At 35.6% G+C, this 18,908-nt stretch overlaps 2 protein-coding genes across 9 annotated transcripts in view; one reads left to right on the top strand and one right to left on the bottom strand.

The window, feature by feature from the left end:
* Positions 1-18,908, top strand: part of LOC135690032 (general vesicular transport factor p115) — a 72,424-nt gene that overhangs the window by 16,150 nt on the left and 37,366 nt on the right. For 6 of the 8 annotated variants that reach the window (XM_089108669.1, XM_089108673.1, XM_089108672.1 and 3 more), the window contains exons 28-30: positions 112-324; positions 1,338-1,481; positions 1,771-18,879. In XM_089108669.1, the coding sequence (XP_088964795.1) occupies positions 112-324; positions 1,338-1,481; positions 1,771-1,989 (576 nt within the window). In that variant the 3' untranslated portion in view covers positions 1,990-18,879. The remainder of the gene's footprint in view (positions 1-111; positions 325-1,337; positions 1,482-1,770; positions 18,880-18,908) is intronic. The other 2 variants (XM_089108668.1, XM_089108675.1) reach the window with 2 other exon arrangements.
* LOC135690033 (glutamate--cysteine ligase catalytic subunit) lies at positions 4,062-18,412 on the bottom strand. Its single transcript, XM_065207462.2, has 18 exons — positions 18,263-18,412; positions 16,843-16,952; positions 15,303-15,352; positions 14,551-14,620; positions 13,967-14,035; positions 13,659-13,775; positions 12,922-12,980; positions 12,296-12,432; positions 11,910-11,984; positions 11,406-11,522; positions 10,768-10,906; positions 10,328-10,440; positions 9,819-9,911; positions 8,653-8,757; positions 8,438-8,519; positions 7,662-7,735; positions 7,082-7,202; positions 4,062-6,532 (listed from the first exon to the last, which is right to left on the bottom strand). Exons 1-18 carry the CDS (start codon positions 18,410-18,412, stop codon positions 5,703-5,705), a joined length of 2,511 nt encoding a protein of 836 aa, XP_065063534.2. The 3' UTR covers positions 4,062-5,702.

Below are 18,908 nucleotides of genomic sequence, written 5' to 3'. Positions count from 1 at the left end.
TCTGGCCAGGATTTTAATAGCATTTTAGTAAATTACTGCTTTGCAAGACAGAATAATTTGTTGAGACATTTGATCTTGTGTAAAAGTTACAACAATGTACTTTTCTCATAGGAAAGTGAGCTCGAATCAGTAAAAGGTGAGATGTTGAGGGTAAGAAGCGATTCGACTGTTGACGAATTCATGGCCCTAGAAGCAAATGCAAACGTGCAAACATTCCAGCAATTGAACAATCAAACGATGATCGAGTTGGATCAAATGAGAAGACAAATGCAGTCATTACAGGACGAAAATAGCAAGTTGAATGAACAGCTCAACCAGCAAAAGGTATTCTAATTTTTTACCATTTTTCGGTTATTCTGTCATCTGCTGAATACTTTTACTTTGCAGTTTGCTCTCCGTTATTTCCGGGACCAAATACCTATGTACATCAAAGAAAGTGCGTTGGATGGACTGTTTTTGTGTTCTGAATGGGAAAAAAGTCCGCTAGAGAATGGAAAAGTGTTATCTCTGTCTCTTCTTGTCTCTAAAAGCATTCTTTTTTGTCAGTGGCCTTATCCTCAAAGTGTTTCAAAAATACGGCTGTAATATTGCTTAAGCCAACAGTGTATACGCGGGGTCGGGCTTCCTACACGCCTAAGTAAGGGTGTTTTGAAGTAATCCCATAAAAACTGGCATCTTCTAGAAAGTATTTTATGATTTTCAACTAGAACTCAATGAGTCAACCTCATCTCAGATCCTGTCTTCTTCCAAATAAGTTTGATATAATCACCAAAGCATTTTTGGAGTTTTGTTGCACTGTGCCATGGTCGAGAAGAAGGAGCTGCAAATTTTTGATAAATTTGCACATTACCCTCTGCTTATCTTTGAATTTGTTTATTTTTTTTTTCACCCCTGGAACGTGACCAAGAGAATTATAACTTTTCCTTCCCACCCTAAGTTTTTAGAGTGCTTTTTAGCTCTTCCTGTTTAAGAGCTTGTCATCTGTTCCTTTCACTTACTGTTATTGTAGCCCAAAGGCTCCCTGGTTGGCGTTGTTAGCTAGAATGTCTCTTGTAAGACATATATTCATGCGTACATGCATTCTTTTGTTTTGAAAAGACGAGAAGGTTACGGGTGTTTATAGATTGGAACTTGTTAAAATCGTTTCCCTCTGGTCAATATTGGTTTTGTAGGCCTCTCATTAGCAGTCGTTTCCGAAGCCTTAAGAAAAGATCTAACTTTCTCGCGTGACTAAAGAATCAAGAAAATAATTTCTTTTTGAAAAAGATATTTTATCTTCCTTATATGCAAATAATACCTTTTGATATTATCAATTGAAACTTTGTCATCTTTTTCAGGAATCGAAGTTAGAAGAAAATGGCGTCAATAACGAATCAGAGGGCGAATCAAAATCAAAAGAAGATTACGATCAGTTAAAAGCAGATTATGAAGATTTATTAGTTTTGTTAGAAGATCAGGATGCAAAAATAGAAAATTACAAGGTGATTTTTGCTATTTGTTCACTTCTTACAACATTGCAAAGTTCAGAAAAAAATTAGATCATTAAACTTTATTTTTATAGCGCATTAGTTTTATTTAGATTTTCACAATCTTGCAGTTTTGAAAGAGCTACCCAGGTGGTTTAGGTGTTTTAACGAGTCTATTCGAATATTAAAATTTTTATGACAGTGTTCCATTGCTAGCACTATGTATAACAGTGACCACTTTTTACGACTATGCTTTAAATTTCTTTTTATTTGCAATTTTGTTTCATTTATATGTTTTTTAAAGATGAAGCTAAAAGTGCTTGGAGAAAAAGTCGAAGATGACGAGGAAGAAGAAGAAGATGACAATGAAGAGGAGCTGGAAGGACTGAATGGGAATACAAATGAAAACGAGGCTGCGAAGGCAACGTCTGACTCTGTCACTGAAAATGTGGAGGAGAAAATAGAGAGACCTGAATCGCCAAGAGCAGAGCTGGAGCTGAAAGAGGAAATTGATGTTGATTAGTAATAACTTTCGTGATTTGCCAATCATTGGATCAGCTTTCACTTCGTGATTACCTCCCTGCAAAACCACCTTTTCTTAGATAATGGCATTTATTTTAAAGATCTTCCAGGGTGCTCCATACGCATTTATCAACACGTCACTAGAATAAATATATGTAATATTGTATTTAGAATTGAATAGTAATCTTTTGTTAAAAATTCTTATCACCTCAGTTAAAATGCTGTCTACCTTGTGTTTTGTAGCGACTAGTTTCTAAATGGTATTATTCTATACATCATCCCCTTACTCGCTGTCTTTAAAATTGCTAACCTGGTGTTCGTAGAATGGTTGAGGCAAAGCCATAATAAAATGTCTTACTTCCCGCTGGCATTGAAGTTTTAATGGTGCATACTAAATTTGCCTGATTGACAAACTCATTAACAAATTATATATCCGTAATGTGAAACAGTTTTGTACCTAATTGCAAAAAATAGCAAGTATTATTGAAGAGAAAAGTATTTAAACTTCAAACAACTGGGCATGTTCGTTTAGATAGCTATACACTATATGAATGTCTTATTGAATCCTCTCGTTGTATAGTTGTTAAATGTTGCTTGGCGCTTTGACATTTTGATTGCTTACGATAATCAAATGACTGCCGACAACTAGGAAACTAATTCTCGAAACTCGGAGTAAATTCCGAAACTGGATTAAGAACCACCCTGTTCTCTACAACAAAGGCGTTTAGTTAAGGTTCACGAATTAAATTCTATTTGTCGTATAATGTTTGGCATTTCCTCACGGTTGGTCATTTTGCGAAGGGATCGTGCAATGAAACCTCAAGGGAAGCGGGTGAATAATGTCATTGGTTTTTCATATCGAAGAAAACTTCCTTTGGGAAGGATTCTTTAGAATCCTCATGGGCATACAAGTCCCTTGTTATTGGTTTTCTTATTAATACAAAGAATTTTAATTCTTCAAGCACCAGCAAGCATGCAGCCGAAACTAGGTCACTTTCGTTAAACTATGTATCTACAGATCATAGCAAAAACTTTCCGACGAAATGGCAGCAATATTTTCTGATGGTGTCAGTTATGTTCAAAGACAGGGTAAGTAATATAATGTTTATTCTAATGAAAATCGCTGTTTACCGGTCTGTCATAAAGCGTTCGATGCCGTATAAGCAGAACTGTACAGGCTTTTGGTGTACACTGGGATTACAAAAGTATGGAAAAGGTGCTAAAAATGGCGGTTTACAGAAGCAGAGGGCCTAAGCCGACAGGTTTTTAAAACAGAAGTTCAGAGCTAAGAGATTTTTGTAACGAACGCCTTCGCCGCGAATTTTTTTGCGCAATTCCAATGGCTTTGTAGTTGCTTCTCCGAGTTTCACGCTTAGTGCGATTATCAGGCAACTGCAATGTTTATAATAAACTAAAGAGAGTTCAATCCCAGAAATGAATTTGTCTGGCACGTGTTCGGACTAATGCATTACAGTCTATTGCTTTCTGTGAAACAGTTGAGTTACGTGAAACCCTTTTTTATTTGCTGGCTCAATTAAGAACTGTGTGACACTAACCCAAAAGAAGATCCGTTTGCATGGCTCTAAATCTGTGAGCCAGGACAGACAAAAGTTATCGATCAGCAAAACTTCACTAATGTATTTTATATCTTCGCTACCTTTTCAACTTGTTATATCTCGGTCAATTCGCAACAGATCCAAAATAAACCGCATTTTTAGAGGTACTTCATGGTAAATGCCTCAGGCAGAACAGATTCAGTGTTTCTTACGCTAGCTCGTATTTCATTCCAATTCTGTACCGCAGAAAAGTAGAAACTGTTTGGTATATTCTAAACAAAATTTCGGAATTTGCAGATCACATTGATTTCTAGCTATTTGTTAGAGACTTGAGATTGGCGAGTGAATTTGTTTCTTAGATTATAGAGCAGATTGCTTATATGATTTTTTGACTCCCGTGTCAAAGAATAAAAGCAATTTACTGAGCAATCAACTGACATTTTCTCGTTGCAACATGGTTCGGGAGGGGAGTGACAGCTTATGCTACAAATATTCAAAATTAAATGAACAAAAAAAGAAACACAAACGGCAAGAAGAATCAACCTTTCAGCTGAATCTATTTCATAAGTATTTGATACTAAATTTTTACTTGCAAACAACATAATTTTCTTATAGTTAATAAAAATAAATTGTGGAAAATCATCTATAGTTATCTAAAAATTTGTGTTAAAGATACGACATAGACATCTAAATTTGCAGGGTGTTCTTAAAGATTAATAGAAAAAATATATGGGGATTATGCTGCTTTGGAAGCTAGCTTCTACAAAGTGGCTGAATGCAGTCATTACTAGAAGCCCTATGCGCATGGTTTGGTTTTGCTATGACCTGAAATACTTGGTATCTTCATTCCCGGTATTTTCAATGTCTCATTGGGCCTAGCGTTATGAATGCCTAAGAATAAGTACAATAAACAGAGACGCAGTATTAAGAGGGAGGGTTATCGTAGACCAGTGTGGATTCAAAAAAGGGTAGTTTACGAATGATATCGAAGCCTCGCTTACCTAAGATTTACTTACTGGACGTTAAAGGCTACGGTAGATACTGAAGTGGCTTCAACCATCTTTCAATAAAAAATTGACCAATCAGTGAGTGTGATCCCATTTACACGCTTATTGATTGGCCAATTGAAGATTGACAGATGACTTAATCCACTTTTGTATCTGTCGATTGCCTTTAACTCCATCACATCTAACGTTGCATTAATATGTCGACGCATACGAATAACATGATAATCTTGTTTCGGATTAATGGCACGAATTGCCAATTGGAATTGAGGATAAGGGGTTAAACTGAGGTTGTATTTACAGCTAAGATAACAAAATCTAAACAAACTACTTGAAAAATCAACAAGCAAATTAAGGAAATCTAAAATCTCAGCAAGCTATACAACAGCATTACGTACAAATGTTTTGTAAGTGTTACAGCCTCATCTAATCCAATAACATTAAAAAGGTGGCTGAAGAAACAACACAATAAAATTCTAGTCCAGGTACTGTCGAAATACTGACAATAAATAAAGTTGCAATATAGATATCCGGTTCACTCATATTCAAACTCAGATACTTTGATCGTAATTCTGCAAAATGATATTCAATAAGAATGTGCTTGAGTGCAGGGTGTGGGGGTGATAGAGGAGCACAAAACAGATCTAGATCTCAAAATTAACTTTCAAGAAGATTGTGTCATGTTTATAGTAAAGGCAGTTTTACTGCAGATATGACGATGAATTGTGGTTATCTGGATAAGGTTTTCGTTTACCTACTGTGCCTGACAGCAGCTCATACGGAAAAATAGACAGTGCCTCCTGGCTAGGCTAGGCCTTTTTCTCGATAAATGACGGCCAACTTCGCACTGCTTCATAAAATATAATTAAAAACGATACTTAGTGAAGATATGGGCTTTCATCTTGTTTTTTGGATAAAATCTTCCAAGATTGACATTTTTCGAGCGGAGCAATGGTCGAGGAAAAGAAAGAAGGGACTATCTTGAGAGGAAACATTGTCTGGAAAAGATGAGTAAGGATTAACCTAGGAATAACCTCTTGAAAATGCAAAAATTAGACTATATACAGGGAAGAACAAACAATTTGATTACATGGATATAATAAGGTAAAACGAAATTGTCTCATTATACGTTTACAGACCTCACCTCAAGTTTTTTAGTCAGCTGTCTCTACTCCATTTGCCACGAGTGAACTGTTACCATTCGTATGGCCATTCGAGTACGAATAGCCATTATCATATGCCACTCTGTTACCATTTGCGATGCCGTAGCCATTACCAATGCCGTTGCCATTTGCAAAGCTATTCCCATTAGCAATGCCGTTGCCATTTGCCATGCCGTTGCCATTTGCAATACCATTTCCATTTGCAGAGCTATTCCCATTAGCAATGCCGTTGCCATTTGCAATACCATTCCCATTTGCAGAGCTATTACCATTAGCAATGCCGTTGCCATTTGCCATGCCGTTGCCATTTGCAATACCATTCCCATTTGCAAAGCTATTCCCATTAGCAATGCCGTTGCCATTTGCAATGCCGTTGCCATTTGCAATGCCGTTGCCATTTGCAATGCCGTTGCCATTAGCAATGCCGTTGCCATTATGAAAGCCGTTGCCATTATGAAATCCGTTACCGTTAGCTATTCCATTGCCATTTGCAATGCTGTGATTGGTGCCACTGCCATTGGCAACAGGGAAGGTGTCTTGAGCAAGATGGCTTCCTTTGCCCATCTTTTGCTTTTCAATAACTTTCTTCACGTGCAATTCGTACTCTTGTTCCATCTGTTGGCATTTTTCAGGCACAATGGAACTTGTCTTTGTTTCCGGCTTGGCAAAAAGTTCAGGACAGCCAATCTCTCCACGGGAAATCTGGTCCATCGTCACTGTGAGGTCATAGCCAATTTCCTCATTGATTTCGGAATCAAATTTGTATTTAGGGTGCTTCCTGACGAAGTTTCTCATCCAAGTCGCCATTGTCATTAGATTCCCTAAAATTTCAAAAGACTTAGCATTAGATATAACAAAATAAAAACATTATTGTAAATAAAAACGTGCCTTAAACGGTGTGCTGAGATTTGGGGGTGGTGTGGGGCATTGCACTGCGCATTCCCAGTTTAGCAATGGCAAGAAAAACATATCTCTTCGGGACTGATACTTGGTCTTGGTGAGTGAATAAAAGGATGACAGCTGCATATGGTATCGAAATTAAAACAAAGGTATAGAAGTTAAATAATGATTCTACTGGATAGTCGACAAGCCTTGAAATTCGCTAAGGCTTGGTACGGGAAAAAAATTTACATGGTATTAACTAGTACAAAGATCTTGGTGTTAAAGAATTTAGAGCCCAAAATGTAATGGGTTCAGTAAAAAGCAAGGTGTTGAAATGTGGCACAAGACAAAAATCTTCAGTTGCAATGTGGCGAAGCAACCAATTTATCAATAAAAAACCATGAATTCACAATACTGGGAAGTAGCGGAGAAAAAAGAGATCCGAAAGAAATCAAAGAGATAGATGTTGAACTCAAGAAAAAAATTACCCGAAGCTCTGTCTTGAATGAACTTCAAATACTGGCTGATTGTGCAACGAGTATCAATATCCACATCCACACTATCAATATAATTCTCCATCAAGGGAATCAGGCCAGGGAACCCTCCATCCTGGCGGAGAAAAAATACTCGTCATTGTCTGTTATAAAAACTAATTTAGTTTTGAATATCAGTGGAAAAACAAAAACTTCTCTTTAATTTACTGACGTAACAAAAATACAAGCTTGTACGGTGTGCATATTTTTCTCTTTTTTCCCAGAGGCATAAATATTTTAAAAGAAATGCATCGTTTTTATGTACAAGCTTGCTCATACCAGAATGTTTTTAAAGAAAACCTTTTCACCATTTACAGGAAATAAAATTATTTAAAAAATGAAACAGCGTAACAAATATTTCAGCAAACTTTGACAGACCTATAAGGTTACATTATATACTGCATATATACATCCTAAAATAAATAATTTTTCACAGTGATCGCATAAAGATAAGGTTAGTCTTGTTTGTATTAGCATGGGTGTAATAAGGCTGTTATCTATTCTTCACTTCACTACACTGATTTGGTATATTTACCTTGCCATTAATAATGGTATCCACGCTCATCTCAACATACTCATCTTCCATATTTTTACATTTCTGGCCTTCACCTTAAAGGTAATTAAATAAATCATCAAAAAGCTTCAGTCCTTTAGAATTGCATGCCGATAAAATAAAACTCCTAAATCAGCTTTTCGAAACCCCTCCATTTCCCTTCTCTTTTGAAATGTGTTTTCTTTTTGCAACAAGCTCTGTTGTCCACTTTCATTACAAGGCCATTATCAAAAGGAGTAGGTCTTTACGCTTCGAACCAGTTGCAGCTATCGTGTTTCTACCCTGTTTTGGTACGGTTTCTAGCAGCTAGTCTCTTAGCGAACTTTCGTGTTGTCATATGCTTTTCTCTAACGCAAAGTGACGATATAGAAACGGAAGGCTAAATTTTGGTATAATCTTGATATGACAAATGAGGGCAAATTAGAACTCATTCAATGACAGGAAAATTGACAATTCAATTTAACAATTTAAAAAGAAGAGAAAGACTGAATGATTGCGCAAACATATAAATTGCTTTTAGACCGAAATTTTACAGTATGCCACCGAAATTTTAACATACCAAGCTTGTTTACCAGGTTTGACAAGGGCGAGTCTTCTTATAAATTGAGTTTTGATGTTTTACTATTTCAAACAAGCTAATCTGTTCATGATTTACTGAAAATCGGCTTCAGACTAGATTACTAGAAAATTCAACCTTATATGTTTGTTCAAAACACAAGGCAAGAGGTTTATGGTTTTAACAAGTTTAATTTCCTTACATTTTTGCAAGTTCTTTTTGAAGTAGAACTTCTCACTGTGAAGTGAGTCTCTTTTTATCGCTCGTTTCATGTTTTCCTCCACCTTGAAAGGAAATTTGAATAATAAAGCAATTATCGATTGAATATTGAGCGTGTTGTCTAGCAAGATCATACAAAAGCAACGGAACAGCTGCAATGGCGTACTGAGGCCGATCAGATAATAGAACAAGACGTACCTTTGAAATTGGTATGATCAGATCAAGATCAAACGACAAAATCACTCGTGTGAGTAGGACGATAAACACAACGTAGGCAGCATTTTCAAAATCAGTAAGCTGAACCTAAAATAATATTTGACAGCAAGAGTAAATGAAAAAACATCGAAATTCATTATTTGGAAAACTAAACCATCTAACTAAATCAACTAAAAAACATTCTTCAAACAGGTTGATTATTGAATCTTTGATACTGCTAAAAAAAAATTGCTTTAATAACGCAAAAATTTTATTAGTGTCAAATTCTGGATGGGACTTTAGTGCAAACATGGAAAATTACAGCTAAAAACAATTATCACCAGATTTCCAACTACGAAACATCAGATTTCCAACTACGAAACATCAGATTTCCAACTACGAAACACCAGATTTTCAACTAGAAAACATCAGATTTTCAACTAGAAAACACCAGATTTTCAACTACGAAACACCAGATTTCCAACTACGAAACACCAGATTTCCAACTACGAAACACCAGATTTTCAACTATGAAACACCAGTTTTTCAACTATGAAACACCAGATTTACAACTCCGAAACACCAGATTTACAACTCCAAAACACCAGATTTACAACTCCGAAACACCAGATTTTCAACTAGAAAACACCAGATTTTCAACTACGAAACACCAGATTTCCAACTACGAAACACCAGATTTCCAACTACGAAACACCAGATTTTCAACTATGAAACACCAGTTTTTCAACTATGAAACACCAGATTTACAACTCCGAAACACCAGATTTACAACTCCGAAACACCAGATTTTCAACCATGAATTACCAGATTTTCAAATACGAAGCACAAGGTTTCCAACTACGAAACACCAGATTTTCAACTAGGAAACACCAGATTTACAACTACGAAACACAACATTACCAACTACGAAACACCAGATTTACAACTACGAAACACCATATTTTCAAAAATGAAGCAGATTTCGAGTAAATACTTTAAAATCATTTAAATTATTAAAAATATAGCTATCTTCGCGTTTGATAACCATCAAAACTCACAAATACCCACGACCAATTTGGCTTAGAAAAGCAGCGAAGCTAGTGCAGTCAAGAAATAAAATATAAATCCCTCAGATCGAAGCTTCAAAATGCCGAAAAAACCGCACATACTTCCATGGATCTGAATTCAACTCTCCAGCCTATCGTGGAATTAGGTGGTGGCGGTTTGAAGCGAATGCTTTGCCAGTTGGTTGATTGAATATTCTATAAAAGTTTAAAGGTTAAAGTAAGTCTTTAGGAAAACCGCAGATGTAGGAATTTCGCTAAAAGTTCATTTAACAGCAAAGAAAACCAATCAAGTGAACATAGAAGAGTGCAAGTTTAATATTGTAGAACGGTATGGGTGATATCGTAAAAAACTTAATCAACAACATTACGCTTACTTCTGCAGAACAATTAAGATAACATAAAAATTGCTACTATCAGAACTTCTAACAATGCCAACCAAAGACTTCGAGAGGAAATATGGTTTTGTAGTAATAAAGTTTTTCTTGGATAACTGAATACATAGACAATAAGGATGTGTCAAAATCATTAAAGGCTAATAGCGTTCATTCACATATTGAATTGACTGTTTAGTTTTAAAGTCTCATAAATTTTGAGCTAGTTGCATGAAGTACCTCAAAATGATCGGTGTCATTTTCGTCATCTTGGACAAGCTTCTCCTTGAACACAGAAATCGGGTCGCGAACGAAAAGATGCGCAACATGTTCTGCTAGTTGGCGATCAATGCCTAAGGACAAAAATAACTTGAAAGAAACTGTCTGCTTAATGTTCCAAATGATTGAAAATAGCTAAAAACATCGAATTAAGAAATGATCCTTCGGAAATCGCCAGCTCCTTCTCAGCTTCCATAAGCAACACTTAACAGTCTCTGTTTATTATACATATAAAAAAGGATGAGATCGCAGCTTTCTTTCCAAATATTCTTTAATAAGCAACTGGTCCCTAATAAAGTCTTTTTCGAGGGTATTTTGTTCAAGTAACAGAAAACTGCCACCGTGTAAAACAACAAAATGAAGACAGAAACATAGTTATAATATATAAGGCAGATTCTCACCAGCCTGCAAAAGAAGATCCAAATGCTCTTGCTCGTAAAGGACCTCCTGGTCATTGTACTTTGCACCAGCAGGAGACAGGTACAAATCGATGCAGTCATACCTCGATTTTGGCAGCACAAATTTATCGTTTTTAAGAGGCTAAAATACAAGTTGATAAAGATAAATATTAAACACGGACATTAAAAAACAATGTTTCAAACTAATTTACTACGCTACCGATCTAAAGAGCACAGGGGAAACCAACTGCCAATTTGCAGATATTTGCTACTGTGGCAGCGACAGTAGGATTTTTCGACTCATCATTATACAAGAAAGTCTTAATACATTGGATTGCTTAGAATCTACATAACTTTGCACATGAACGAACATAGCCACATAAGCAATAACTATGATAAATGTAACAATACCGTAACTTGACAATGGCAATTCAGGTTACAAACCAAGTTAGTCAGGTCCCAGATCGCCGTCTGTACACACAAATTCGGCGATCTTAAACCGAAAAAACCCGATAGTTTCGATTAATACGTTAGTCAACAAAAGACTAGTCAAGAAGAGCCCTGAGCACAATGTCTTAATCTCAAGAAATGCATGGTTTAATCTCCTGACTCCTAGATCTAATATTTATTTTGATATTTACCACTTCACCGAGCTCCTCTTTTGTCCTGTCATCAACTGAGCCCGAAATAATGCTCCATCTGCAATCCAAATCGACCAATGTTCCCCTGAACGCTGGCGAAGCAGCGGACAATGATAGCTGAAAAAGAAAATAGTGCCACAATGGTTCATCATTTGAGCTAAAAACTTTTGGCATGCGATTTGAAAGGATGCGTACATCAAATTTGCAGTGCAAAGATGAGGGATAATATAAGATAAAAAATTCAAGATTTGTGTCCCTTTGCTTAAGAAGCAAATGTTACCATCACCAAGCACAGAATTTATTCATATTTTATACTGACATCAATGCACTAACCCAAAGCTAATATTGTAACATATATTTAACTTGAGTTTCGATTACTTAGTGACCGTTGCACAGTTGGGAGTTTGTCACTCTCAGTTACTTATACAGGCACTCGAATAACATGACAATAAAAATTCTAATTAGCTTAAAAAAGGCAAACACAAGCAGCATACAAGTGCATACCATGATGGGTGCAAGTACAGCCAGCTGGTCGTATAAGGTCCTTGCCTCTTCAATATTACAGGCTTGGAATGTCACCTAAAGCAATTGAATAATAAAAGTTAGGAATCGGTTTCTCTTCAGTACCTTTGTATACTGCAATCATAAATTTACGCAACAACGCTTTTCATAAAACGAAACGCTACAACAAATATGCACGTATCTAGCTTTACAAGCTTTGATTGGTAAAAAGACAGGTTCTCAGAAACCTGTACTCTATATTTTCCATTCACGTTGTGTATGACAACAGTGATGAAACTGCTGATACACAAGCGTAAACTGTCAGCAAGAGGAACTGAGGCTTCTCCTCAAAGCACTTTCTTAATGCGCCTAGTCTTTAAGACACTTGCCTGGAGGCAGGAGCAGCCCATGCCAAACCCCATGCAGTCAAGATAGACATGGTTTGGTCGTGACGCAATCTCCCCTTCTCCGTCATCATTTGGTAATTCTGTCAGATAGGGATCTGGAGTCTTCGTATCTCTAAAAACTGTGAATGAAAGTAGAAATTAGAAGAGTAATATCTCGCGCACTGCTATACGTCACGACCAGGAGTGGAAATTCAGAGCTTTTATGCCAACAGCAGAAGGATTAAGTGATGAGATTACATTTTGAATTTTTGAATATGCCCCATTTAATTTAAAAGAATGCCATAAAATATCTCCAAATGTTGGAGGTCAGGTTAAAAATTGGCTGGAGTAAGGTTAGTGAAAGACATGAACCCTATCAAAGGATAACATTTGTTCTGGTTTGGTTAATAATCTTTAAAGAACAAACATCAAAGTGCAGTGATTTAATAGAAGTAGTCTGGGTTCATTTTGTTAAAATCTCAGCCAATTTTTGAGAGACTCGCAAATCTTTTTACAAATATGATTATCTCGTTATATGCTTTTTCTTTCGATTTTATGACCCTGATTAGAAAGAGTTATAATCATATTTAATGATATTATAACTTAGCTACTCTGTAGGGAGCCATTACCTGGTATGTTGATGATCTGTTTCCTTCCACGTCGCATTCTGATGTTGCGGCTAAGGTTTCTGAAAATATGTCACCATTGCATTATAATACTGCCAGAATATGCTGATTTTAAGCTAACTGAAATTATCATTTTTACTGGTGCTAATGCAATAACAAATAAAAAACAAGATTGCAGAGGTAAGAAGACATTGTGCAAAATATGATTAAACTGAAAATACAGTAAAAGCCAAAGTAAGTTACATGAAACAGCTTCTCAAATGAATAATGAACTAAGAATCTTCAATAGCACAAGAATAAAGAAAAGACAAAAGGGGAAATTTGATTTTCCATCAAGAAATGTACTAATTCTGCAAGATATGAAGCTGAAATTTTGTGAAACTTTTAATCTTTATTGAATCACAAATGTACAAAGCCTCATTAAAATTCAAAATGTAACAGTTACTGGCTCTTGATGAATACACATTGATGAACCTTTCTCATTAATTTTCAAGTTATCATATCATCTAGTTAACTGTCCTATTCACAATGCAACAGAAGGGTGGGGATGTTAAGGTAAAAACGAAGCATTTTGTTAGCTATATGTAGCCTGAAAGGGTAGCAAGGAATTTTAGAAAGAAAGGCGGACTTTTTGACTCCATGTTTCAATTGTAAGCATGCAAAGTCATGTAGTTTCTAATCTTAAAAATCACATTGTTTGAAAAGAGAAAAAAAAGCAAACCAACAGATTTGGTACATACTTGAATCTTGGATGCGAGTGATGGATAGCTTCATCTGGGTAATACAAAGACCTTGTCACTTTGTTGTGCTCTGGACTTGCAGGGTAAATGGGCTCAGTAAAGGCAGGGCACCCAATCCTGTTGGATACAAAAAGGTAAGAGACAAGTTAAGTTAAGAATATATCATTAGAAATTCTGATAGTATCTAAAACAATTAATTAACATAATATCCTATGAAAAGCTCAACCTTTCATTTTCAGAGGATGGATTTAGCTTTAGGAGTATTTCCCAATACCTTGACATAAGATGATACAAACTGCCAAACTCACCTTGGGAAAACAGCAAAGCAGACCATGGTTTCACCAGGATTAGTAAGCAAAGATAATATTTCTTCTCTCCTACAAATTATATACATTCATATTATCATATAAAAACTCAAAGTTATAGTGTTAAATGAAAAACTGCCTGATTCCAACTTAACAAATATTGAATATTTCTGATTATTGGATACAATCAAACGGCTCACATAGATTTATTTGCAAAATTCATAAAGAAGAAGATCTTTGAGCATGCATGTATTTCAATAGGCTAATGATACAAGCAGTCTGATATAATGGACATTGATACAGAGCTGAATTTCAGACCTTCATGACAGCCAGAACCAAAAACATTTTTTTGGTAGATCCCTTTTCAAATTTTACACTGTATATTATTACTACTAGGTCAATACAAACAATATTTAACTAGCTTCTTCAAATTTTTGCACAAAAAAACACTTCTTCAATGTTTAGTTCCTTGAAATAAAAAGAAAAGGCAAACAGTTCAATAGGTGAATGAATGCAGTCTGTATTATTTTTTAGATCAATGCAAATATGGCTTTCAAAATACTATAACTGAAACCTGATTTAAATACCTCAACTGCATATTTGCCTCAACAGAATTGAAATGCCTCATACAGCCACCAAAAGGCTGACCAGGTGTGCCTGGAATAAAGATTTTCTAAGAATTATTGCTGATGCATCACAGAGGGCTTTTATTGGATTACATTATCCAGCTTTCTCTATATATTTCCTTCAGGGTCAAAAATTTAAAAAGTATAAAATTTTATCCCATCAATGGCTTTGCCAGAAAAGCTTTCTTTGTCTACAAGAAAGAACACGATTCTATGCTGTATATATGACAGCAACTACAGAGCATTTGTAACACGTCTTCTTCTTTGTAACACGTCTTCTTCTTTGTATTTACCACTATACAGTTATTCATAGGTATATGAGTACAGACAAATGAAATGAAAAATTGCATGATAAAGAAATGTTATAGACACTGACTTCTAATCAGAAAACCAGATAAAGCCTTTTGATTGGCAATAGCAAGCCCTTTGTACCTACCACTCACTTCTGCTGAATCACATTTAACAATATTTCAAAAGAAAATAGCCATGAAAGAAAATAGAGCAGCTTTTGAAGAAGTTGGTATCATTGTCAAGTATTGTACTTGACCATGATGTTGATACTCAGAGTGATCCAGCAATTGCACAAAACTACAAAGTTGCAATATATAATTTTGAAATATTTTGTGTTTACCTGATACTTAAAGCTTGTTTATGATTTGTTACAAATAGGATAGCTTTTAAAACTAAATTACTAGGCAGAGCTGAGGTCATACCTTCAACCATGTATTCAGCATATTCCATTCTGTAAGCAGTCCTGTTGTTCCTAAACATTGAAGAAAATATAAAAATTGGTTTATAAACTTCAAAAATAGAAGTCAAAATCAATGGCAATGTCACTTTATCATGCAGTAAAGGTAATGCTAGAGACTGAAGCTTGACACCGCCCCCAGCAAATTATTTCCTCTTTCAAAAAATTACTTTTGTTATTAAATCTAAAATCAAAGCTTTCTTTTGCCAAGAGTTCTTGTACAGACAGTTTAGCTATTTACAAATTGCTGCTTATGATAAAAAATTCTACGCTCCATAAAAACTAATTGCTTAAACTTAAAGTTTGAAAAATAATGAACAGATTACATCAGGCCTCTCCAGGAACAAAAAGAATGCAGGCTAAAAAAGACCACTGCTGGTTTGGTTGCGTCGGCTATTTAGCCGTTGCAGAATTTGTTGTTTATCTATTTATATTTGAGCAAATACAAGCCAAAAAATATATTACCTTGTCTACTTGTAAGCATGATTTATCTTAAGAAGACAGTTGTTTTGCATACATTACTACTCCTTAAAATGACAAAAGATATATATGGTTATTAAGTATAATCCAAAGAAACTCATCTTTATTCAAAAAGAAAAAGAGCAGGACAATGTTATTTAAAGGGTAATGGAAGATTAAGTTGATTCACATTAAAAATTCAAGAAAGAATAACTGAAATACACTTCTTTTCTATTAGAAATGAAGGTTGACTTGAAGTACTCCAGTTTCTTAATGGCATAGGAAATTCAAATTCTCATTCTTTCATAAGAGTTTCTTAATCTGAAAAAAGCACGAAAGGGCGAAAAAATAACATGATCAAAATCGGCAAATAACATATACATAAACCTCAAAGCATCCAGGGAAGCAGAAATGCGGATCAAAAGTAATGAGAGAGAGTTCAGAACGTATGTATGATTGGTTCTATGCTTTTGACAAATCCCAACCGCTTATCTCTTACCTTGTTGAAGAGTAGAAGAGCAAAAACAAATTCTTTCTGAAACTTTTTAATTTTTTTCCGATTGACCAGTTTCTTATAGTGTGTTTCTTTTAAAAATAAGTGTATTCATGACACAAATTTTGTACTTGATAATGTTGTGTAACAATTCTCATTCTTGCCATTTTACGCTATCTGTTGTTCCATTTCTGCACAACCATTTCCTATTCCATTGCTAGTTGTAACAGGTAATACATAGTTTGTTAACATTGGATGTCAAAAGAAACTGAAATTTCCTTTTTATAATGATATTTATAAAAACCATATATCTCTTTAAACACAACGTTATTTATGAATACCCTGATATAGAGTGGTAGGTAGTTAAAACATTAGAGAGTGAGATGTTGTTATAAACAACTGTGTGGGCAGAAAAAAGCCCTCGCAAAACTTTTTTGCATGGGGTTTTCACGGTTGCGGGCTATAGCTCGCGTCTCCTGGAAAGGCCTGATTACATAATACAATAAATTACACTGCTCTATTCTATATATGTTGCCGGAAATTATCAAAATACCCAGGATTTTCATTCTCCTCCTTTTGCAAAGGATCCAACAATTCTCCAGCTCTGAGCAACAATCTTGCAGACTTGTTCTCATTGTCAATGAAGACGAGGGAATACTCAATCTAAAAACAAATTGAAATCAGTTAAATACTTTCAAAGAAGTACATGTCCAGTTGTTTTGGTTACTTTCCAAGATAAAGAGAGCATGTGTTCCAGACTTCAAGCTAGGCATTTTTCTACACCCTCTAGTTGATCATCAGAGGTTTATAATACTGCAAGCCTGGGCTGAAAACATATGGGGGTCCTTGTTTGAAAGTAATTATGAACCAAAACTGTTCTCCAAGTTGTCTTTCATCAAAATTTTAACCCCCTAAAGTTGTGCACTGTTCCCTCCTATCAAAGGCTTGCTAATGGACAAACTGTTATTCTGGCCTGATACATTAAGTAATAAACCAAGACAAACTTACAGTGATTTGATGGGGATAAGAGCCTGTTCTAATTTGACAATATATTTGCTAATTTGTAGCACATTTAACTGATTTCCCACAGTAAGAGGTATTTCATAACGCATTTTTGGGTTACTTGCCAAAAAATGAAAAATATTATAAGTTTTTTTGTGATGTCATCAACTTGATACTCTTTACTCATTGTGTTCCTGCCAATTTATTGGAGTCCTTGTTTTTTATCAGCTTAATTTTTCAAGAAAGTGAAGATTGACTGGTGCTGAGGTTAGATCAGGGGCGGTTTATGTCTCCCGGTAACCCAGTGGTTATGTGGAAAACCTTATCGAAAACCCTTTCTTCCAGTTGACCTTCTCGTAAAGGTTGCGAAGGAACAATCAGTCAGAACGATTGTTCCGAAGTCATTACAAAGGAATACATAAAAGCCTGAAATACTGCACTCTTTGACAAAAAGTAATTCTTCTTACTTAAAACACAAAGCTTGGATCGGCTAAACAGAGTCAACAAAATCTGCGGTTTTAGCAAGAATGCATACTCATGCCATAAACGCAAAATGAGAGATTTCTTTCAATATCATGGAAATGTTATTCAAAGATATGCTGGGACCTGGTTAAAAAACAAACCCAGTGACAGGGGCGTTTCAAGTTACCTGCCTAGCAGACATCGGGTTTTGCAACATCATATATATATATATATATATATATATATATTTTTAGCTCTAAAATAATATCTTTAAAATATCCTAGCAATAATGATTAGTAGTATGGATGCGAGAAAGTTTGCTTAACCTAATACACGGCTAGAGACGAAGCTACGTTTGAAAATTCAGTGAGATTATAGAAAATATATTCTTGTTCCTGCCTGAAGCTTGTACGGCCAATCAATGATAAACTGGAAGGAAAGAAATCCAAGGCCATCGGCGCATATTCATGCCAGCATGCTTGATTAAGTTACCGGGACGTTAGACTCACCTCATCTCCCCATTTCAAAACATCGTTCGTTCGATTTTTTATTTTCTGGTATTGGTGAATAAATTGAAGAAGTCCATGTTTCTTCACATAAGCTGCCCACTTTTTCGTTTCTTCCCAGCTAAGTGGCGTGCCTTGGCTAAGCAAACCCATTTCAGTTTCTTCATAAAATTGTTCTGTAACTGTACCTCAAAACACACTCCCCTTCCAAAGCATAACAAACTTCTGTGTTCTCTCCAAATATATCGATGATTTTATCATGTGTTGTTGATTCCAATGGGAGACTGGGACCAAGCTCCATCGCAGATGTCACCACGTGACCACCAAACATGTTCACGTGAAACTCAAGAAGTATGATCACACCTGCGCTGTGATGTAAACAATTTTATGAGGAGATAGTGTAGTAGTATTTGGTAAAAGTCATAGGAAGTAGGAAAAGGTGTAGGGTGAGCTAGAGAGGACTGTCCCCCAAAATTGATGCCATTGCAAAATGCCTCTCGGAAAGAAAATTCACTGCCCTCGCTCGTTTTGCATTGCATAAACCTGGTTTTCTGCTGCTGCCCAGAGGCCAAATGCTACTTTTCATCTTGAAAACTTAAAGCATTAACTTATCATAGAAGGTAAGAAGAATTTTTAATCCAACAATGTT

The sequence above is a fragment of the Rhopilema esculentum genome, chromosome 5, assembly GCF_057945365.1.
Source record: "Rhopilema esculentum isolate cy_ngs chromosome 5, ASM5794536v1, whole genome shotgun sequence".
Lineage (NCBI taxonomy): Eukaryota > Metazoa > Cnidaria > Scyphozoa > Rhizostomeae > Rhizostomatidae > Rhopilema > Rhopilema esculentum.
The sequence above is the reverse complement of the archived record's forward strand: the minus strand, read 5'-3'. Positions and strand labels throughout refer to the sequence as shown.

What these genes read in the sequence shown, in the direction of transcription:
- LOC135690033 (XM_065207462.2), bottom strand. Translation starts at nt 18,412, where the DNA reads ATGGGTTTGCTTAGCCAAGGCACGCCACTTAGCTGGGAAGAAACGAAA. An exon ending in TGCTGAATACATGGTTGAAG is followed by an intron (nt 14,621 to 15,302) that starts GTATGACCTCAG and finishes TCTTTATTCCAG; the next exon opens with GCACACCTGGTCAGCCTTTT. An exon ending in ATACCATTATTAATGGCAAG is followed by an intron (nt 7,203 to 7,661) that starts GTAAATATACCA and finishes TTTCTCCGCCAG; the next exon opens with GATGGAGGGTTCCCTGGCCT.